Here is a 23,934-nt window from a genome sequence, read left to right as displayed (position 1 = left end):
AGCCCCTGGATCCAGCTGCACCTGAAGTCAATCCCTTTGTGGTTTTCTGTTCCCGGCATCCATAAGAGTTCTATAATTCCCACAACCCTCCACTGAAGTGACTTTCTCCAAGTACACAATGACTCCAAGTACAACACCTTTTCTCAGTTCTCCTTCCCTGCTTGACATCCCAGGCAAAGCTCCTCCACTCAGCAGTGCCCCCTCCACCAGCTTAGGAGACATCATCCCTTCCTGGTTCTCCACTTCCCCGGCCAACGTCTCCTCTCTCTGTGTCATGGCGCCTTCCACTCCTCCCTGCACTCTAAGTCTGGTGGTGCCCAAACCCCTCAGCTCCATGCCGTCCTCTCCCAACACTGCCCTCATCCAGCTCCTGGCTCCCATGCAGGCCCTGCTCGCTGACATCAGCCAACTTCTGGCCTCTCTTCCTGGGGTACCATCTTCCAATTCCAAAGACCCCTTGGACGGTCCAGACATGTCCACTCTGTCACTTCAAACTCCGGGCACCTAAAATGGAGTTTGTCATCAACACCTCTAATTGGCATTATCTCTACTACATTGAGAATAAAGAAAATCTAACTCCTCACCGTGCCTCTAGGGCCCTGAGTGTGGACCCCCAACTCCCGGCTGACTTCTCCAGCCTAGCCTCACACCCTTCTCTCCACGAGCATCCCACTCCAGCCACGCCAGCCTTTCATTCCATGGACACGAGTCTCTCCTTGCCTCAGAGTCGTTGCCCTTACTGTGCCCTCTGCGAGAACGCTCTTCTCCCAGAGCCCCATTTCGCTGGCTCTTCTTGACACCCTCCTGCTTGGAGAGGCCTTTTCTGCCCTGTTCCCTGCTGCATCCCAGGGCCTGGCACAGAACCTGGTGCCTGGAAGTGCTCAATAAACGTGTGCCAGTAAAGGGACGGGTGGTTGGCGCCACCATCATGTACCCCCTGTGCTCAGGGCTGGACGCCGAGGGACTCCCCCTCCACCTGTCAGTTCTCCTGCACCTCCTGTCCTCTCCCCTCCTTCTCAGCTGTCATTAACAAGACCCCAGGAGTTCCTTCCATACTTTCTTCCAGGCATGAGGCTTAACATCTGGCAGAAGGAACTTCCCATATGGATCGTCATGACCTCAGTTTACTGTGATTTGATTTCCACTGGCTGAAATGAATGGGCTGGGTTGGTCTGCAAGGGCAACCGAGAATGCACCAAAAGTCACGTGTCAGGGACTCAGCCTGCCTTTCTCTGCCGGGGTGTGCAAGAAAGGCAGGCCTTGGCTTTCATCCTGCATCTGCTTTCTGACCTATTCTCCCCGAGATGTACGTACGCCCTGGGTTTTAAAAGCAGAGAGGCATAGACTTTGTCTTGGACCTCTCAGATGAAACAGCAGGCTGGGGCCCACGTTTCCCTCTGTCACACATGACTCATTAGACTTTGGGAATTGGGCAACTGCTGGGATTGGTGCTTTGTCCCGTCTGTCAACATTCCTGCCAACAAAGCTGAACTGATAACAGAAAGTTACTGCTTTAATCTGCAGTCCTCATGGTCTGGGAGGGACCAGTATAAGATGATGGGATTAAAGGTTCAAAACTACTCTTTGGTGGAGATTAATATGAACTGCAAACTTCTGAACTTCAGTTTATAAAAATCACTGGCACCACTGTAAGGTAGGCATTAATTGCTATTAAAATGGGAATTAAAAAACATGTAGTGAGATGCAACAGAACCACGTTTATTCGAGGTGAACAGCCCATTAGCCATAGCTGATTGGACTAGGAGTGGACACCTGACCCATGCCAGCCAATCAGCTTCTGCCCTGAGACTCTGGAATTGCATTCTGGAGCTAGAGCTGGGAAATTGTCACTTTTGGACTGCGAAGCCATTTCCTGCCATGTGCACAGAGGAGGGGTGAGGAAGAGTGGACCTGCAAAGAAGCAGAGGCAGGGCCCAGCAGCCCTGGAGAGTCAGGGAGAAGCTTCTTCGGTGCCTACTGGCTTTCTGGTTCCTCCTTCAAATCCCATGTGATGCTTCCTGCCTTTGGGGGTCCAAGAGCTTCTCAAATAACACCCCATTTTACTGCTCAAACTGGGCCAATGAGATTTCATTCACCTGTAGCTAACTGACCCCTGATAAAGACACTTCCAAAATGCAGATGTCATTACAGTGAGATACTTTGTTTAACAAAAGGATTTCCAGGCTCTCCATTATGGTGACAGCAAGATTCCAGTCCCAGGGAGGATCGTGGGCAGTCATTCATTCTACAAGCACTGTTGGAGGGCTTGGCCCCCACCTTTCCTGACAGGCATGGCTATGGGATTTGGCTCTATGTAATGGGTAATTTAAAATTTCTAAGCAACTTTCCTTTTTAGCACGACCAGCTTAACAAGCATGAAATCTCAGGGGCTCAGTTCTTAATGTGTGTTGAGCCAAGCAGTGAAATGCCTGGAAGGAAAGTAAAGTGAGACAAAGTCTTCTGAACATGGACAAGTTAGAAAAATGCCCATCACCTCATAACTCCCAGAGGTTCTTTGGGTCTGTTTACCAGGAAGGTTTGGAATTGCCTAGCTCTTCTGGGGCAGGTGGTTGATGACAGCTGGGGAAACAGGGCACTGTAGGGTAGCAGTTCGAAGCACGGATGCTGGAGCAGGACTGCCTGGGTTCAAATCCTGCTCTAACCCTTATTGGCTGTGTGACCCGAGGAAAGTTACTTAAACCTCACATTTTCTTTTCTTTTCTCTTTTTTAATCATATAACTTCCAGGTGTACAGCATTGTGGTTCAACATCTGTATACACTACAAAGTGATCACCACCATAAATCTAGCTCCCATCCATCACCATGCAGTTGGCCTCCTTCATTCATTTCACCCACACCCCAGCTGCCTTCTCCTCTGGTAGCCACTAATCTGCTCTCCATATCTATAAATTTGTCTTTGTTTTATTTTGTTTGTTTTGTTTATTAGATTCCACATATTAGTGAAGTCATCGGTATTTGTCTTTCTCTGTCTGACTTATTTTACTTAGCATAATACCCTCAAGGTCTGCCCATGTTGTTGCAAATGGCAGGATTTCATTCTTTTTTACGGCTGAGAAGTATTACACGGTACATACATTATTCCATGTACATATATACTATATATACGTGTATATACATATACCACATCTTCTTCATTCATCCGTGGACACTTAGGTTTTTTCCATATTTTGTCTCTTGTAAATAATGCTGCAATGAACATGCGGGTGCATATATCTTTTCAAATTAGTGTTTTCATGTTCTTCAGATAAATACCCAGAAGTGGTATAGCTGGGTCATATAGCAGTTCTATTCTTAATATTTTGAGGAATCTCCATACTGTTTTCCATAGTGGCTGCACCAATTTACAATCTTGCCAACAGTGTACAAGAATTCCCTTTTCTCCACATCCTCTCCAACATGTATTATTTCTTGTCTTGTTGATAGTAGCCATTCTAACAGGTGTGATGGGACATTGCCTTGTGGTTTTGATTTGCATCTCCCTGATAATTAGTGATATAGAACATCTTTTCTTGTGCTCGTCGGCCATCTGTATGTCTTCTTTGGAAAAATGTCTATTCAGACCCTCTTCCCACTTTTAAATCTGTTTGTTTGTTTTTTGTTGTTGAGTTTTATGAGTTCTTTATATATTTTGGATATTAACCCCTTAAAAGATATATGATTTGCGAATATCTTCTCCCATTCGGTAGGTTGCCTTTTCATTTTGAGGATGGTTTCCTTTACTGTACATAACCTTTTCTGTTTGATGTAGTCCCATTTATTTACTTATGCTTTTGTTTCTCTTGCTTTTGGAGTCAGATCCACAAAAACATTTCTAAGGCTGATGTCAATAAGGTTACTACCTATGTTTTCTTCTAGGAATTTTATGGTTTCAGGTCTTATATTCAAGTCTTTAATCCATTTTGAGTTAATTTTTGTGTATGGTGTAAGATAGTGGTCTAGTTCCATCCTTTTGCATGTGGCTGTCCAGTTTTCCCAACACAATTTATTGAAGAGACTGTCCTTTCTCCATTCTATGTCTTTGCTCCTTTGTCGTTGATTAATAGTCTATATGTGCATGGGTTTATTTCTGGACTCTCAATTCTATTCCATTGATCTGTGTGTCTCTTTTTGTGCCAGTATCATACTGTTTTGATCACTATAGCTATGTAGTATAATTTAAAATCAGGGAGCATGATACCTCCAGCTTTGTTCTTCTTTCTCAAGATGCTGATGCTTTTGGCTATTTGGGATCTTTTGTGGCTCTATATACATTTTAGAATTATTTGTTCTAGTTCTGTGAAATACACCACTGGAATTTTGATAAGGATTGCATTATATCTATAGATTGCTTTAATAGTATGGTATGGACATTTTAACAATATTAATTCTTCCAATCCATGAGCAAGGAATATCTTTCATTTTGTGTGTGTGTGTCTTCTTTAATTTCTTTCATCAGTGTCTTATAGCTTTCAGTGTACAAGTCTTTAACCTCCTTGATTAAATTTATTCCTAGGTATTGTTTCTTTTTGATGCAATTGTAAATGGGATTGTTTTCTTTACTTCTCTGACAGTTCATTATTAGCGTATAGAAATGCCACATATTTCTGTATATTGATTTTGTATCCTGCAGTTTTACTGAATTCATTTATTAGTTATAACAGTTTTTTGATGGAGTCTTTACGGTTTTCTATATATAGTATCATGTCATCTGCAAATAGTGAGTTTTATTTCTTCCGTTCTGATTTGGATGATTTTTATTTCTTTTTCTTGCCTAATTGCTGTGGCTAGGACTTCCAGTGTTGAATGAAAGTGGTGAGAGTGTGCATCCTTGTCTTGCTCCTGATCTCTTAGAGGAAACACTTTCAGCTTTTCACCACTGAGTATGATGTTAGCTGTGAGTTTGTCACATATGGTCTTTATTATGTTGAGGTATGTTCCCTCTATACCAACGACGTTGAGAATTTTTATCATAAGTAAATGTTGAATTTTGTCAAAACCATTTTTTAAATCTATTGAGATAATCATATGATTTGTATTCTTCATTTTGTTGTATCATGTTGATTGATTTGTGGATATTGAACCATCTTTGCATCCCTGGAATAAATCCCACTTATTCATGGTGTATGAGACTTTTAATGTATTGTTGGATTAGGTTTGCTCATATTTTGTTGAGAATTTCTGCATGTATGTTCATCAGTGATATTGGCCTGTGATTTTTTTTTTTTTTTTTGGTGATGTCCTTGTCCAGTTTTGGTATCAGGGTAATGCTGGCTTCATAAAATGTGTTTGGAAGGTTTCCCTCCTCTTCAGTTTTTTGGAAGCATTTGAAAAGACTAGGTATTAAATCTTCTTTGAGTGTTTTGTAGAATTCACCAGTGAAGCCGTCTGGTCCTGGGCTTTTGTTTGTTGGAATATTTTTGATTACTGTTTCAATCTCCTTACTAGTAATTGGTCTATTTAAATTTTCTATTTCTTCATGATTCAGTCTTAGAAGATTGTTTGTTTCTAGGAATTTATCCATTTCTTCTAGGTTGCCCAATTTACTGGCATATAATTGTTCATAGTAGTCTCTTACGATCCTTTGTATTTGTGTGGTATTAGTTGTAACTTCTCTATCATTTCTGATTTTATTTATTTGAGCCCTCTCTCTTTTTCTCTTGGTTAGTCTAGCTAAAGGTTTGTCAACTACATTTATCTTTTCAAAGAATCAGCTCTTATTTTCATTGATTTTTTTCTATTTTATTTTAGTCTCTACTTCATTTATTTCTGCTCTGATCTTTATTATTTCCTTCATCTACTGATTCTGGGCTTTATTTGTTCTTCTTTTTCTAGTTCCTTTAGGTGTTAAGTTAGATTGTTTATTGGGAATTTTTCTTATTTCTTGAGGTAGGTCTGTATTGCTATGAACTTCCCTCCCAGAACCACTTTTGCTGTATCCCACAGATTTTGGTATGTTGTATTTCTGTTTTCATTTGTCTCCAGGTATTTTTTGTTTCTCCTTGATTTCTTCAATGCCGTGCACCCCCCCCCCAGTTGTTTTGTAGCATGTTGTTTAATCTTCATGTTTTTGTGGTTTTCCCCATTTTTTTTCTTGTGATTGATTTCTAGTTTCATACCACTGTAGTTGGAGAAGATTCTTGACATGATTTAAAACTTCTTGAATTTATTGAGACTTGTTTTGTGACTTAACATGTGACCTATCCTGGAGAATGTTCCATGTGCACTTGAGAAGAATGTATGTTCTGCTGCTTTTGGATGGAATATTTGGTATATATCTGTTAATCCAATCTGCTATAATGTGTTGCTTAAGTCTGATGTTTCCTTATCAATTTTCTGTCTGGATGATTTATCCATTGAGGTAAGCAGGGTGTTAAAGTCCCCTACTATTACTGTATTGCTTTCAATTTCTCTAAGTCCATCAATATTTGCTTTATATATTTTGGAGCTCCTATGTTGGGTGCATATACATTTATAAATGTTACAACTTCTTGTTGCATCGACTCCTTTATCATTATGTAATGCCTTTCTTTGTCTTTTATTATAGTCTTGTTTCAAAGTCTATTTTGTCTGATATAAGAATAGCTACTCCAGCTTTCTTTTCATTTCACTTGCATGGAATATCTTTTTCTATCCGTTCACTTTCAGTCAGCGTGTGTCCTTACTTCTGAAATGAGCTTCTTGTAGGCAGCATATAGATGAGTGTTTTTTCTTTTAATCCATTAAGCCACTCTCTGTCTTTTGATTGGTGAATTTAGCCCATTTAAAGTAATTATTGGTAAGTATGTAACTACTGCCATTTTGTGAATTGTTTTCTAGCTGTTTTTGTAGTTCTTCTCTGTTCCTTTCTTTTCTCATTTCCCTTATGTTTTGGTGGCTTTCTTTAGTGCTATATTTAGATTCCTTTCTCATTTTCTTTTGGGTATGTACCATGAGTTTTTTCCTTGTGGTTACCATGAGGATCACATATGCCATCCTAGGTAAGCTGCAGTCTGTTTTAAGTTGGTAGCAACTTAAATTTGAACACAGTCCAAAGCTTTGTCTTTCTACTCCCCCTCCACACATTTTATACTTTGATGACAAGTACTACATCTTTTTATGTATCCCTTAACAAACTATTGTAATTTTAGTTAATTTTAACATTTTTGCCTTTTAACCTTCAAGCTTGCTTTATAATTGATTTTTAAAAAATAAATAAATAAATTTATTTATTTATCTATCTATCTATTTATTTTTGGCTGCGTTGGGTCTTCGTTGCTGCGCGCAGGCTTTCTCTAGTTGTGGCGAGAGGGGGCTACTCTTTGTTGCAGTGCGCGGGCTTCCCATTGTGGTGGCTTCTCTTTGTTGCAGAGCATGGGCCCTAGAGCGTGCGGGCTTCAGTAGTTGTGGCACATGGGCTCAGCAGTTGTGGCTCACAGGCTCTAGAGCACAGGCTCAGTAGTTGTGGCATGTAGGCTCTAGCATGCAGGCTCATTAGTCATGGGGCACAGACTTGGTTGCTCCACGGCATGTGGAATCTTCCCAGATCAGGGCTTGAACCCATGTCCCCTGCATTGGCAGGCAGATTCTTAACCACTGCACCACCAGGGAAGTTGTGCTTTATAACTAATTGATCCACTACTTTTATTATATATTTACTTTTGTCGTTAAGATTTTTACATTTGTATGTTTTCATATTATTAATTAGTGTCATTTATTTTCACTTTAAAAGAGTCACTTTAACATTTCTTGTAGGGCCAGTTTAGTGGTGATAAACTCCTTCAGCTTTTGCTTACCTGGGAAACTCTTAATCTCTCCTTCAATTCTGAATGATAAACTCACTGGGAAGAGAATTCTCACTGGAAGTTTTCTTCTTTCAGCATTTGGAGTATGTCATGCCATTCCCTTCTGGCCTGTAAAGTTTATGCTGAATAAAAATCTGCTGACAGCCTTAAAGGGATTTCCTTGTATGTCACAAGTTGCTTTTCTCTTGCTGCTTTTAGGATTCTCTTTTTGTCCTTAACTTTTACCATTTTAATTATAGTGTGTCTTGGTGGGTGTCTCTTTGGGTTCATCTTATTCAGAACTCTGTGGACTTCCTGGATGTCTATTTCCTTCCCCAGGGAAATTTTCAGCCACTATTCCTTCAAATAATTTTTCTTGCCCTTTCTCTCTTCTCCTTCTGGGAGCCTATAATATGAATGCTATTCTGCTTGATGTTCCAAAGATCCCTTAAAATATCTTATTTTTCTAAAATTCCTTTTTCATTATGCTACTCAGTCTGGGTGAGTTCCATTGCTTTGTCTTCCAGCTTGCTGATTTGTTTTTCTGCCTCATCCAATCTGCTGCTGAACCCCTCTAGTGTATTTCTCAGTTCAGTTATAATTTGTGTGATACTTTCTTATATTTCCTATCTCTTTGTTGTTCTCGCCATGTTTGTCCATTCTTCTCCCAAGTTCTATGAGCAGCATTTGACCATTATTTTGAGCTTTTTATCAGGTAGATTGATTATCTCTGTTTTGTTTAGTTCTTTTACTGTGGTTCTGTCTTGTTCTTTTGATAGGAATATATTCCTCTGTTTCCTCATTTTGCCTAATTTTCTGTGTTTGTTTCTATATATTAAGTAAATCAGCTACCTCTCTTGGTCTTGAAGGAGTGGCCTTATGTAGGACATGTCCTGTGGGGCTCAGAAATGCAATCATGCCTGGCCACCAGAGCCAGGTCCTCAAGCAGTGTCCCCTTACGGGTTGTGTGCACCCTCTTGTTGTGGTCATGGATGCTGCTGCCATGCATTGGTGGGCAGGGCTGGCCCCTGGAAAGACTGCAATGCTGGCCACAATGGCTGATGGGTTCTAGTGGGCAGGGTTATCACATAGTCAGCTGTGAGGCCTGGCTGAGGTGCAGGGGTGGGTGGGGCTCTAAGTGGGGTGTGCCAACTGGTGCTAACAGAGTAGAGGGAGAATTCCAAAATGGCACCCACCAGCATTGGAATCAGCAAGGTAGCCTGAGACTGGAAAAATGGCTCCCTCCAGTTTCTCGGTCCCCAGGGAGCATCCCAAGTCGTTCCTGCCTCTCCAGCAGATGCTTCAAGATTAGTAGGTGGGTCCCATTCACCTATGGTCCATGCACTTTTCAGTCTGGTGTTTTTGTGCTGGTTTTCAGGTGGAGTGAGTGTGAGTGTGCCCTTTAAAAGCTAGCTTTCCATTCTCTGCAGTTCTATAGCTTTGAGTGTATTCCCCATTGGTTTTCAAAGCCAGATGTTTTGGGGCCTCATTTCTCTTGTGCAGGATCTAAGGACCGGGGTGCCTGACGTGAAGCTCAAATCCCTCAATCCCCAGGGAAAGTAACTGTACCTGTGTAATCCCTCCCCATCTGTGGACTGTCACACCTGGGGTGTGGTTTTTTCCTTGATGAGGTCATCTCTCTGCCTCTCTTACCTGCCTTGATGCTGCCCTTTTACCCTTTCTTGTGGAGACTCTGTTCATCCAGTTTTCAGGTCCTTTTCAGAGGGAATTAGTCTACATGTAGCTGTAGTTTTGTTGTGTCCATGCGAGGAGCTGAGTTCAGGATCTTCCTATGCCACCATCTCGAACCTCCCATCTCACCCTGCTTTCTTACCTCACATTTTCTTTATCTGTAAAATGGGACTAGTATGAGGATTAAATGAACCCGTTTGAGTAACGTGCCCAAATGACAGCCTGGCTTACGGCAAACAGGCCATGCATCTAGCCATTGCAGTTCCTTCTTTCCATCATTTCTCTCACACTGCAGAAGACCCACCATGAGTCAGGCACCTGGGTCCTGGGGACCCCAACACAAATAAGCCGCAGTTCCTGCCCCCAAAGAGCTTCTCGGTTCTGTTCTCCCACTCTGCTCTCCTCCCTGATAACCAGTCTCAGGGTTAAGTCTTGGTGGGCGTGGGCAGCAGAATCTGTAAGGCTGGGGAGCCAGAAGGGGAAGCCCTGCCTGGGAGAAGGGAGCCAGCCACTCACCATGGAAAGGCACTCAAAGAGTCTGAGGGACTTGCTCTGCCCTAAGTAACATCAAGGGCCTGAAAGAGGCCACAGACGCTTCACATTTCTATGTGTGAACTCTGGCTAAATGCAGGCCTTTGGGGTCTGTCCAGTAGACAGTCACAGTGCAGATGCTAATGTAATTCACTGAAAATATACACATTGGCTTCACATACAGAATCACCAAGAGGCAGAGTCACAGAATGGGGATGACGGTGACGATGATGATAACAACAACAATTATAAGAAGAAATAGCAGAAGCTAACATCTGTTGGGTGCGCTTATGTCCCAGGCACAGTGCCAAACACTGCACGCGTAGGATCTCATTTGATCCTCCCAGCCCCTCGTGAGTTGGATATTACTGGTGTCCTTATAAACGAGGAAACTGAGGCTCAGGGGGATTTCAGAACTTGCCCACAGTGTGGGTTGGCAGTGGGGAACCAGGATACATGCCCAGTCAGTTTGACTCTAGGGCTTCTGCTCCTGTGTGGTAGGGGGCGGGGATAAACTCAGAGGATCTAGAGGTGAGCCTTGCCTTGGTAGGTCCAGGAGCTCTGTGGACAATAAAGGATGTAGAAGCTAGTGTTGAAATCATGGCCACCACTTCTGGAGCACTTTCCACATGCCAGGCTCTGGTCAATATTTTGAAGCTATCAACTCATTCATTTTTCACAACACTGTGGGGAGTGGGGGTTCATTCCCATTTCACAGATGAAGATGCTGAGGCTCAGAAAGTGGAAATGCCCAGCTCTATAGGACCCAGTCTAGAGGTCCCAGACCTATAAGTAGCAGAGCTTGAATTCAAATGGTTTGACTCCTTGTTGCTATGCTACACTCCATCCCAGTAGCCAAATCTGAGGGCAAATATTCAGAAACCCAGCCGTTGGCACCTCCTTTCAGATCTCTTAGAGATAATCTACTGCAAAGTTCACAGAGCAGGTGAATCCTGCTAGCAGATGTATATATATTTTTTTTGACCCACACAGTGGTTTAAAAATAATCTCCATCAGTTGCCAATGTTGAAAAACAAGAATATTCTACAATTTTGATTTCTCTTGATAAAAGGAAAAGGGAGATCTGGCATATACTGGTCTTGTATTCCTGAATACCATAGTCCCCACCATTCCCTATAGTCCTTCCAACCCCCAGGCAAGAATTGATTGCTATTTTTCATCACACCTGTATTATTTTTCTAATGGTATGGTTACAAAGAAGTGAAGTTCTTAGAGACCAACGTCTCTATCAGAGGTGGGATAGCAGTCTAGATTGGAAAAGCCATGTTTTGCAAGAAAAATGGACAAAGGAACGTATCTTGGAGGTAATGACAAATATATCTCTGAGTTTAACATGCAAAGTGTGCCTTGCCCATTTCACGCACTGCTGCCACCCCGTGGCCCCTGAGACAGGGAATTTGTGACGCTTAGTTGAGAAGAACCCACTTGCTTTGCAGATGAGGAAACTGAGGTCCAGGGAGCAAAATGGCTTCATGCCAATCAGTGGCCCTGGCTCAGGTGAGATGGCCCCGAGTCAGACTGTTTCCCAAGCTTACCTCTGCTGTCTGGCTGGCCATCACTATGACTGTTGCTGAGGGCGTCCTTCCTCAGGCCCCTCCTCCCACTAGCAGGGTGCTCCCTGTGGGAGGGTTGGTTGAAGATGTCGAAGTCATCACCGCAGACTCTGGGGGTCGCCCTCTGAGCTCTCTCGCTGGCGATGACATCCCAGCTGCTTGTCCGCCCTTGCTCACGCCTGGGGTCTTTATCTCCAGCCTCGGTCTCTCCAGGCCCCTCACGGATGATATCCTCTGACGGAAGCCTGCCTCTCCAGTCCAGCGGCTTCTCCGGACTCAGCCAGAGGGGTTTTGACTTCAGGCCTCCCTGCTTCCTGCCTTTCCCTGCGGGAGAAGGTTGTAACCAGGATGGGGTTTTCCCTGGAGGCTCAGAGACTTTTCTGCCCGTAAGGTTTTCCAGCTGTTGGATCAGCGAGAGCTCCTGGTCAAGAGGAGGAGGGCATTCTGCGGGGAAGGAGTGGGGAGGGACACTGGGCATGCCACCCGGCGAGGATGGTGTGGCTAAAAAGCTGCACTCTTCCTCTAACTTGGACAAATTGTCTTTCATGCAGTCAGGAGAATTCATCCTTCCACCAAATAAATGTCCTTGTGAAGAAGCCTTCACATCCTCTGTTGCTCCAGCTGGCTGCGAGTAACTGGCACCGAGCTGCTTGTCCCCATCGGTGCTGTTCCTCTTGCGGGCACCTTTGCTTTCTTCTGAGTGGGCAGCAACGCTATTTTCCATCCTCTCATTTTGCAGGCCCACCAGGATGCTCTGTGGGGCCTCGTCACCTCCTTTGTCTAAGTTGCCATCAAAGATGAGTTTTTTGTTGACATAAAGCTTCACATTTTTGGCTCCAATGTCAAGATCCTGAAAACACAAAATTTCACAAAATGAAGATGCGTGGCATCGGACTGATGTATCAAATTTTGAAAGGAGCACGTGAAAAAGACAAATGTGGGACGCTGGAAACGTGAGCTTTCTGCGACTACAGCACTGGGGCTGTTAAATCAGACTCCTTTTCATTTCGGTGCAAAGGGTTACATATGTTATAAATCAAAGGACTTTCACAAAGAGGCGGCCTCCATCACCACCTTCATCATCATTACCTCCTGCTGGGACACATGTAATAGCCTGCTAATTGGTCTCCCTGCTTCCTGTCTCTTGCTCCTGCGACCTCAGCTTCACATTGCCACCCGCCTTAGTTTTCTACAAGAGCAGATCTGGCCCAGTCACATCCCTTTGTGAAATTCTTCATGTTTTTTTCACTGCCTATAGCAGGGTTCTTTAAAGTATGGTTCCTGGGCCTCCTGTGTCAGAAAAGCTTGGCAGGCACATAAAATGCAGATGCCCTAGGTTCCATGGGTGCCATATTTTGGGGGCCCTGAGGGCAGAGCCTGAGACAAGGATTTGAGTGCAGGTAGCTTATCAGCAGGTGCTCCTAAGAGGGAGAGTCAGGTAGGGCAGGTGAAAACCCAAAAAGGTTTTGGGGCTGGTCACTGCTGTGGGGAACTGGGGCTCCATCCAGCTGGGACACTGTGAGGGACCGGCAGAATGCATCTCAGAAGTCTCCCTCCAAAGGCGGGAGGCTGGGTGTTTATCCACTGACTCCCTTCCCTGCTGTTGATGGCTGCCCCTGGGGAAACTGACTCCCCGCCATGACCACAGGCTAGGCCCTCTAGAAACTTCGGCAAAAGGACCCAAGCAGAAAGGCTCAGAGCCTGGAAGCACTGGAAGTGGTGCCCAGTCAGCACGCCTGGGACTGTCCCAACGCAGCTGTGGCCACAAGTGGAGGGGAGCCCAGAGGATGCGGTGTGGGCGCTGCACTTGTGTGGACCCATGAGATGAATTCCGAACCCCTCAGCATGACATATAGTAACCTTCACAAAAGGGTCCCTGCTAGCCTTCTGTCTCCTCCTCTCCCAGCACATGTGCCCCGTATGAGGCAGGTGTTCAACGCTTCTTGGGTCATACTTAAAATTAGGGGGCTTCCCTGGTGGCGTAGTGGTTAAGAATCTGCCTGCCAATGCAGGGGACACTGGTTCGAGCCCTGGTCTGGGAAGATCCCACATGCCACGGAGCAACTAAGCCCATGCACCACAACTATTGAGCCCTAATGCCACAACTACTGAAGCCTGTGCGCCTAGAGCCCATGCTCCGCAACAAGAGAAGCCACTGCAATGAGAAGCCCTCGTACCACAATGAAGAGTAGCCTCCACTTGCTGCAACTAGAGAAAGCCTGCGCACAGCAAAGAAGACCCAATGCAGCCAAAAAAAAAAAAAAAAGGGAAAAAAAGAAAAGAAAAAAACATCAAATAACACCTCCTCCTGCTACTGCCTTATTTGGCCATACCTCTTTACACAAAAACAGTTTTTTGGGTTTTTTTTGCGGTACGCGGGCCTCTCACTGTTGTGGCCTCTCCCGTTGCGGAGCACAGGCTCCGGATGCGCAGGCTCAGCGGCCATGGCTCACGGGCCCAGCCGCTCCGCGGCATGTGGGATCTTCCTGGACCGGGGCACGAACCCGTGTCCCCTGCATCGGCAGGTGGACTCCCAACCACTGCGCCACCAGGGAAGCCCACAAAAACATTTTGAATAAACAGCTTTCTCGAGGAATATAATACATACCTCATACAGTAAACTGTACATGTTTAAAGCATACAACTTAATGGATAAAGAAGATGTGGTATATATATATATATATATATATATATATATATACATACACACAATGGATATTACTCAGCCATAAAAAAAAGCATGAAATAATGCCATTTGCAGCAACATGGACGGACCCAGAGATGATCATACTAAGTCAAGTAAGACAGAGAAAGACAAATATCATGTGATATTGCTTATATCTGGAATCTAAAAAAAAGATACAGGGCTTCCCTGGTGGCGCAGTGGTTGAGAGTCTGCCTGCCAATGCAGGGGACACGGGTTCGTGCCCTGGTCCTGGAAGATCCCACATGCAGCGGAGCGGTTGGGCCCGTGAGCCATGGCCACTATGCCTGTGCGTGCAGAGCCTGTGCTCCACAACGGGAGAGGCCACAAGAGTGAGAAGACCACGTACCGCAAAAAAAAAAAAAAAAAAAAAAAGATACAAATGAACTTATTTACAAAACAGAAATAGACCCACATTCATAGAAAATAAATTTATGGTTACCAAAGGGGAAAGGGAGGGATAAATTAGGAGTTAGGGATTAGCAGATACACACTCCTAAGTATAAAATAGATAACCAACAAGGATCTACTTATAGCACAGGGGACTATATTCAATATTTTGTGATAACCTCCAAGTGAAAAGAATCTGCAAAGGATATATATATATACACACACATATATATATAACTATATATAACTGAATCACTGTGCTATACACCTGAAACTAACACAACATTGTAAATCAACTATACTTCAATAAAAAAAAAATAAAGCACAGTACTTGATAAGTTTTAACACATATCCACCCATGATCAAGGTAATGAACACACCCATCACCCACAAGGGTTCCTCGTACTCCTATGTAATCCCTGCCACCCTATCTTCTTCCCCCACCCCGAGCCAACCACCCATCAGCCTTCTGTCACTATAGATTACTCTGCCTTTTCTAGAATTTTTCTATGAAAGGCATCGCACACTGTGAACTCTTTGGGGCCTGGCTTCTTTCACTCAGCATAATAACTCTGAGATTCATCCATGTTGTGTCAATGAGTAGTTTTATTCCTTCTTATTGCTGGGGTGCCCCACAATCTATTTGTCCACCTTTACAGCAAACTCTAAGAGTCACAGTCACAGCTGCACCTCCTGCCCGCTGGCCTCTGCCTCCTCCTCTACACGAACCCACCCTGCCAAGGGTGCCAGCAACTGGGTCACAGAACTTCCCTGTTTGCCTGGATGATTCTGATTTATTCCTGTTGCCCTGGTCTATCACTCACAGAGCCTTCTTTTCACTCTCAGGGGTGCCCTGGTTTGGACAATCAGCTTTAGGGTCCAGCAGGGGATCAGACCCACCGGGAAGTTCTCCTTTCTCAGGTAGGCTGTCCTCCGGCCCCCGCTCTCACCGCAGCCCAGGCTCCCCGCTGTTGCTCCTCTTCAGCTGGGCCTTGACCGGTTGGGCTGGTCCCCGGCCTCCCGATTTTCCTGCACCCTCTCACTAGGGGGTCCCACTCAGGCCCAGGGCCCTAACTATCATTCTCTCATTGGTGACTCCTGTTTAATTTTATTATTGAAGTATAGGTGATTTACTATGTTGTTTCAGTTTCACATGTACAGCAAAGTGATTCCGTTTTATATGTGTGTGTATATATATATTCTTTTCCATTATGTTTTTTTAAAAAATAAATTTTATTTATTTATTTATACTTTTGGCTGCATTGGGTCTTTGTTGCTGTGCGTGGGCCTTCCCTAGCTGTGGCGAGCGGGGGTTACTCTTCGTTGCGGTGTGCGGGCCTCTCATTGCGGTGGCTTCTCTTTGTTGCGGAGCACGGGCTCTCGGTGCGCGGGCTTCAGTAGTTGTGGCATGTGGGTTGAGTAGTTGTGGCACACGGTCTCTAGAGCGCAGGCTCAGTAGTTGTGACTCACGGGCTTAGCTGCTCCATGGCATGTGGGATCTTCCCGGACTAGGGATCGAACCCGTGTCCCCTGCATTGGCAGGCGGATTCTTAACCACTGCGTCACCAGGGAAGTCCCTTCCATTATGTTTTACTGCAAGATATTGAATATAGTTCTTTGTGCTATATAGTAGGTCTTTGTTGTTTATCTATTTTATATATAGTAGTTTGTATCTGCTAATTCCCAACTCCTAACTTATCCTTCCCCACCCCCTTTCCCCTTTGGTAATCATAAGTTTGTTTTCTATGTCTGTGAGTCTGTTTCTATTTTGTGAGTAAGTTCATTTGTATCATTTTTTAGATTCCACATATAAGTGATATTTGTCTTTCTCTGTCTGATTTACTTCACTTAGTATGATAATCTCTAGGTCCACCCATGTTGCTGCAAATGGAATTATTTTTGTCCTTTTTTATGGCTGAGTAGTATTCCATTGTGTATATGTACCACATCTTCTTTATCCATTCGTTTGTCAGTAGACATTTAGGTTGCTTCCATGTCTTGGCTATTGTGAATAATGCCAATTAACACTGGATTCCTGACTATTTTAATCTCCAATCCTGACCTCTCCATCCAGCCCACAGTGACCGTGTGACCTCTCTTCTTGGATATCTAACAGGCCCCAAACAGAATGATCAATCCACTCTTCCCAAACCTTGTCATCTTTCATCTCAAAAGTGGTTCCGCCGTTCAACCAGCTGCCCCAAACCTAGGAGGGCTTGAGTCTTCTCGCTGTCTCACTCACACATCCAATCCATCAGAAGCCCTGCGGCTCTACCTCCAAAACCTCTCCGGAATCTGACCTCTTCTCCCTGAATGGTGGCCGCCTCCTAGCCCGGGTCACAGTCATCTCTCCTGGGACAACAACCGTATCCTCCTAAGTGCTGTGTATCCACTCTGCACCGTCACCCACCCACCCCCACCCCACTCCGGCACACACACTGCATTTCCAGCAGCCAGTCTTTCTTTAAAAACACCTTAAATCAGGGAATTCCCTGGTGGTCCAGTGGTTAGGACTCTGCACTTCCACAGCAGGGGGCCCGGGTTCAATCCCTGCTCAGGGAACTGGGATCCCACAAGCCGCACGGCACTGCCGGAAAAAATCAAACCAAACCAAAACAACTTAAATCAGATCACGGCAGGCCCCTGCTTAAAACCACCCAATGGGGCTTCCCTGGTGGCGCAGTGGTTGAGAGTCCGCCTGCCAATGCAGGGGACACAGGTTCGTGCCCCAGTCTGGGAAGATCCCACGTGCTGCGGAGCAGTTGGGCCTGTGAGCCATGGTCGCTGGGCCTGCACGTCGGAGCCTGTGCTCCGCAACGGGAGAGGCCACAACAGTGAGGGGCCCGCGTACCACACAAAAAAAAACAAAAACAAAAAACAAACACCCAATGATTTCCTACTACGTGGAGAATAATTCCAGCTCCCTTCAGCGGTCAACGTGGCCTGCGTGATCTGGTCCTGTGACGACCTCTCTCTCCCCTCCCCTTCTGCTTCCAACACACCGCTCTGCTTGCTGCTCTGTGATCCCAGTGAGCTCCTGCCCACCTTGGGACCTGGGCACCTGCCTGGAATGTTCTGCTCCGGAAACCTGCAAGGCTGGCCCCTCCTTGTCTTCAGAGAGATGTAGCTGCTCTCCCTAGAGCAGCCCCTGCCCCATCCAGTCACCTCTCTAGCCCATGGCCCTGTGTTCTTTCCTCCTGGTCTCTGAAATGGTCTTGTTCATCAGCTTTCTAACTTATTTATTGTCTCCCCCACTCAGAGTTAAGCTCCAAGACAGCAGAGAGCCTACTAATCTCGTCCAAGGGCCCAGCAAGGGCCTGGCACACAGCTGCTGCTCAGTAATCCCTTTGGAATTATAAGTGAATAAACACAGGTATTTTTCTCCCCGGGGAACACTGCTCTCTAACAATCATCAGAGAAGAAACCTGATCAGAAAAATGGTAGCCTGTTGGTTTCAACCCCAGACCGTTTTCCATCTTGCTTTGGCTTCTGATCTGCTCTTGGGATACAAGATCTGAGATCCCAGAGGTGTCCATCTATACTTATTTCCCCCTGCCTTAGCCCTCCTGAAATCCAGGCAACGAAGCTCCAACTAACTTCCTAGTTCACTAAGTTATTGCTACGAAGGTTTCCGTAGCAATTTAGGATGAGAAACGTCAAGCCCGTGTGACACCACAGGAACCCAGCTTCAGTCGTCCAATTGCAGGATGGCAGGCTACTATTTGCCGCCTGTCAGAAAAGTCAGTTCTCAAAGCGCTCTTTTACACGTTTATACGGATGTGTTCTCTGTTTAGTGGAGGCACAGCGCAAGTGTGTGCTGTGAATTAATCAGGAAATAGCTATTGGAGAAGGACAGCCTGGGCAGCTTTCAATGACTAGTCCCGCAAAATTACCGCCGTGGAAACATCTGGTGAGACAGACACGCTCTCACTGAAAGAGGCGGTGGGGTGGGGAGGAGACCTTTCAGTCCGCACAGTCATCACATGGGCATCCTGGCTTCCGTAAGGAGATGCCTGGTTTCCACAATGGGCTCCTTGACCGTCCGCGAACGGCCTAGAGCCCCGTCTGACCTCAGCTCTCTCCAAGAAGCCTGGCTGAGTGGGGACAGAAAGAGGGGAGCAGGCTGGGGCAGGGGTGTGACCTCTCATGCCCCTAGCATCAGGCAGGTAGGAGAGAGAAGAGGGTTAGGGTGGAAACCACAGGGAGTGGCGGGGGGTGTGGGGAGCTGAGAGGTTCATGCCCCCTACCTAATGGTGTTTAAACCTGCCAAGTTTCCAACACCCTGCAGACCAAACAAGCTGTATCTGTGGGTGAATTTGGTCCAAGCATCACCAGGATGGGATCCCTGGTGGGGAACGGTAGGGAGTCACTTCTCTGGGGATTCCATGTGTTTAAAAAAAAAAAAAATAAAGGCTGCATGCATTGGCCCATGCTGTCTTTGGAACAACTCTCCAAGGTCTTGGGCATTAGGGCCCATCTGACAGATGAAGAAACTGAGCTTCAGCCTTCTCTGAGGTCACACAGCTGGTGCACAGGGAGCCACTCTGGCTGGCACCCTGAGGTCCTACTGCCACCTCCCTTTGGGTCAAGCCAGACCTGGAGAGGGCCTCCGTCTTGGCCGTGCTAGCCTGGCCACCCGCTCTGGGTGGAACTCTGAGTCCCCACTTCTATTTCTTAATTAGTCCCCGTGGACCAACTATCTCGTACTCCCATCCTAGCTCTCTCCTCACTCCCTAGAGGCAGTCACTGTGGGCACTGGTGGGGAGCATGTGTACGTATGCTTGTGTCCTTCCAGACTTTTCCTATGTATTTACATACATATCGATGCAACAGACATCACACCTCAAGAGTGTGGTCCAGAGCTATGTGAGACACATGTCTGCTCCGTGGAGAAGAGGGGGTTGAGATTTTGCAGGTCTGTACTACTTGGCATCCCTCTGTAAAGCTCTGCATGAGGGGTGCCTTTGGGAATAGATCCAAGGGAAAATCCTTTCACTCCTAAACAACCAGCCTGCTCCCTCCTTTCCAACTGAGGGCTCTAGTCCTGGCTGTTTCCTCCTTTGCCTCAGCTTCCAAGAAATCGAGGTGAAACTCCATGCTGCTGCTGACCTTACCATTTGTGTGTGTGTGTGTGTGTGTGTGTGTGTGTGTGTACTTGCTTCCTTGGTGCTCATAATTCCTTCCTCGTTTAACTAGAGTTATTGCTATGCCCTTTGTTGATGCTGTTTCAAACCCCTTTTGCAGTGGATTTTCAAAAGGACACTTTGAAACTCTGTGGCTGCCACGTAGTCAATGGGAGCACCTTCTCTAGTCCAAAGAAAGACTTTATCCTTCTTTCCAGTTGACGAGAACCAATCACGTTGAGACCGTAATGCATTTTAAACACAACAACATTAATATTATTTTGATCTAAGTAACTGAATTGACTCGATAAGGCCACTCTCCTCCCTGGTCCTGGGGTCAAATGACATGTCTCTTCCAATGAGCACATGAATTGCTCAGCAAAGATTGATGGCGGCCCGGCTCTATCATGACAACAACCCAAGCAGAGGCGGGGGCTCTTGTGCTCACAAAACACTTTCCCTAGAGACCAACAACTGCCCTCAGCACAGGCGAAAAAGCCTGAAGGAAATAATCTGGAGCAAAGCATTGTCTAAGCCTATGTGCTGGATGCCAGGGAGGGTCCATTAAAGCAAACCCTTCCTCGGTGTGGGTGACAATTGGAGTTGAACCAGCTGTGTGTCACTGGACCTCATTCATGCACAGCCCGAGGGGGCCCACACTCTAGGGGTTCTGTCACCTGCTGGGCATCCACGCTGGCTCCACTGCACAGGGAGGACATGGGCTGCCGTCCCTTACTGCTCTCTTTGCCGGGAAGTGCTGGGTCCACAGCAGGAGGGGCCGAGGGGCTGTGGGCTGATTGGGAGGCTTGTCAAGCACGGGGGACTTCGGGGAGTGAGCTGCGCTGCCCAGAGAGCTGCCACGTAGGCTTCGGGACCTGGCTCAGGAGCTGACGACCCCTCCGGGAAGCCCCTGGCTCTCCCGATCTGCCCCTCCCCACCTCCTCGGGTTGAGTCGAGGGTCCCCCTCTAGGCTCTCGCAGCTGGGCTTGCGACTGGACCCTTGCGCCTACTACCTCGTGGCCCCATGTGCTCACCTGTCCTCAGCCGGGGAACAGGCCTATCCCCATCTATCTTGAGATCTAGCTCTGGGAACTAAACCTGCTCTTTCCACCTGAACTTGAATGCTTTATTGAGAGGAGATCTCAATGACCTTTCATATGTCCTTTGGGAGGAAGAGCAATGAAAACCTTCTTTGTGATGAAGCTACTTGAAGAAGATGGTGGGGACACGTGACATTTAACAAGCTACATTTAACCTATTACATGCCAGGCTGGGGGCCAATGACTCTGACCTCCTGGCATCACAGACTCAGAGGACAAAGGACGGGGATGGGACCTGACAGACGGGGTCACTAACTGGTGGACCTACAGCTGAATCTGGGCTGGTTTGGCCCATAGAGCAGTTAAAAATTTCAGAACCAGCTGATATCTAAAAACTGAGAGCTTTCACATAACAATGTGCATTTTTGGCCTCTCTTGAAGATTTAAGCCATCCGGCAGGATGGGGCCAGGGCAGAGTGATGGCTGCTCTAGGCAGGGCCCGGCTTGCCAGTGACCACAGTTACTCTCTATTGAAAGGCGGGACCAGGTGGTGGGCACCAGATTGCCTGGTATTCATGTGCCTACCAGCAAGTTCTTCTGCTTTTCTGGGCCTCAGCTTCCCCATCTGTAGGATGGAGCTGATCACCACAGTACCAGTCTCATAGGACTGCTGTATGGAATAAACGAGCTCATACGTGTAAAGTGCTTTGAATGATGACTGGCACATAATACACACTCAAGAAACGCAAGCTGCCATCATTATCTTGTACCCAATCTACCGCCTGGATGGAAGTACCTGCTGAGGCTGGCTGCTCAGGGTTAGCATGGCTGGAGACTCCCTGCTCCCCTAAGTTCTGGTGCAGCAGTTCCCTGTTGCTGGCAGAGGCTGGCAGCAGGCACAGAGAACCCCATCCACTCCAGAGTGGAGCCTAGCATTACTCCTGCTGACTTAGGTCAAGATTCCCCTCAAGTTGGGATTGACATATACACACGACTATATATAAAACAGATAACCAGCAAGGACCTTCTGTATAGCACAGGGAACTCTACTCAGTATTTTGTAATAACCTATAAGGGAAAAGAATCTGAAAAGGAATATATATATATGTGTATATATGTATATACATAACATATATATGCATATATATATATATATATATAACTGAATCACTGTGCTGTACACCAGAAACTAACACGATATTGTAAATTGACTATATTTCAATAAAAAATAAATTAAAAAAAAAAAAAAGCTTCCCCTCGATTTGGGCTCAGGCCCCAGCAGGCAATTCTCGCAATTTTATTCATACCACATGGGGGCCTTTCAGGATCCTGGCCTGTGTGAGACACAAAAGATGAGAGCAAGTCTCCTCTCCTTAAGGCGTTCATGAAAGTATGAATAATTAGGTGTCACAGACTCAAATGCTTGCAGCACCACAGACGTGAGCGGCACAGGGACGCTGGTGAGCTGGGGAACGCACACCTGCAAGTCCAGAGGCCGCAGGGGTCACTGGGCTCCAGCCGGTGGATGCCACAGAGGGAATATAGCCAGCTCATCAAAAGCCAACTTTCCAATGTTGTCAAATGTTTCACAAGCGGTACAACATGGTGGGTGCCAAACGGAATACGCCTGCAGGATAGATTTGGCTGGGGGCACCCGTTTGGGACACCAAAGGCTCAGGAAACTGAGGGATACCCTAGGGAAGTACATGACTTGGTGCCCGGAAGGGGTGGCTGAGACCACCAGAAGGGGCCTGGGGCAGGCTAAGGGTGTGCAGGAGGCTGGTGGGTGAAGCAGAACCTTGATGTTTCCAAAGGCAGGGTTTGTAATGAGACCGACTAGGTATTCCAGGTGCTGGGAAGGGCAGGAGCAAAGGCACAGAAGAGAGTAGTTTCCTAGGGACCAGAGGGGATGAAAGTTGCATAAGGATGGAAGAGCCAGAGAATGTCTGATAATGGAGAAGGTCGCCAGTGCACATGCACGCAGGGCCCGGGCAAGCATGGCAAATGGGAGAGGTGGTGTGGTGTCAGGACAACTGTGCCACTGTGTTGGGGACACAAGTAGGAGTGGTGGGGACTGCGGCGCCGTGACTCAGCTCCGCCAAAGCTTCCAGGAGTGGATGTGACCTCGTGTCGCCAGATCGTCTAGTTTCTCAATAAAAGTCAAAAATCCCTATTTTGCATGGAATCCCTTCCAATTTTTAAATGTTGGCAATTAATTAAAAACTTTGAAAACACGCTGTGAGCCAGCTGCAATCTGTGAGCCGCCTTTGGTCAGTCGGGGCGTAGCCTCTTCCCAGGATGCCCCGGCAGCACGAGCTGGCCGGGGACTGTGGCCTCTCCCCTGAGGCATTCTGCAGCGGCGAGGCCCTCGGCTCATCTCCCGCCACTGTCCCAGCCCCACTGAACTGTGGTTTGCCGTTATCCCCCTGGGCCCTCCTGCCTGGGTGAGAGCTCACAGGGGCAGACAGCGTGTCTGATTCCCGGCCCCAGCAAAACGTCTGAGTGTGGGGCAATCGATAACGGCTCTGCTGATGAGATGCAGGGACTGAGCAGATGAGTGAGCGGAGCGGGGAGGCGGCGGGGGCAGCGGGCAGCAGGGGAAGGGGGCGCTGGACTTGGAAGGAGGCAGGTTTGGGCAGTGGAAATGGTAGGACTTAGGGATGACTGGCAGTGAGGGGCAAAGCGGGGAGTGGAGGATTCAAAGGTGGGAGTCGGGCACTGCTGCAGACAGTAAGAGGAAGCGGACCCGGGACCGGGGCCGAGGGGCCTGGGGGCGGGGATACCAAGCTGGGGTGTCGGTGCAAGGCCGGGCGGAAATGCCCAAGAAAAGTATCTCGTGGCTAGGAGCGAAGCTTGGTTCAGAAATTAAGCCTTGGGGAAGGTTTAGTGAATAAATTCAACGGCATGTGATTTCTGCATTCTTAGAGGAAAAGAAAAAGGACCTAGCTTGGGTATCGTTTTCTACTTTCCCTGGTGATGTTCCCTTCTTTTGGAGACAGCACCTCAATTTTCCATCGGGAATCCACCCTTCCCTCGACCTGACTTCAATGTGCCTAATGTGGGCCTCACCCCAGGTTGCAACCCAGGCCTGGCCAGTGGGGCCTCAGTCTGGGACTTTC

General features: G+C 46.7%; 1 protein-coding gene across 6 annotated transcripts in view; it reads right to left on the bottom strand.

Annotated features, from left to right (window-relative positions):
• Positions 1-23,934, bottom strand: part of KIAA0556 (KIAA0556 ortholog) — a 201,184-nt gene that overhangs the window by 31,840 nt on the left and 145,410 nt on the right. For all 6 annotated transcript variants that reach the window (XM_032604979.1, XM_032604982.1, XM_032604984.1 and 3 more), the window contains exon 15: positions 11,541-12,408. In XM_032604979.1, the coding sequence (XP_032460870.1) occupies positions 11,541-12,408 (868 nt within the window). The remainder of the gene's footprint in view (positions 1-11,540; positions 12,409-23,934) is intronic.

The sequence above is a fragment of the Phocoena sinus genome, chromosome 15 (assembly GCF_008692025.1).
Source record: "Phocoena sinus isolate mPhoSin1 chromosome 15, mPhoSin1.pri, whole genome shotgun sequence".
Taxonomy (NCBI): domain Eukaryota; kingdom Metazoa; phylum Chordata; class Mammalia; order Artiodactyla; family Phocoenidae; genus Phocoena; species Phocoena sinus.
This window is presented reverse-complemented; position numbering and strand designations above follow the sequence as displayed.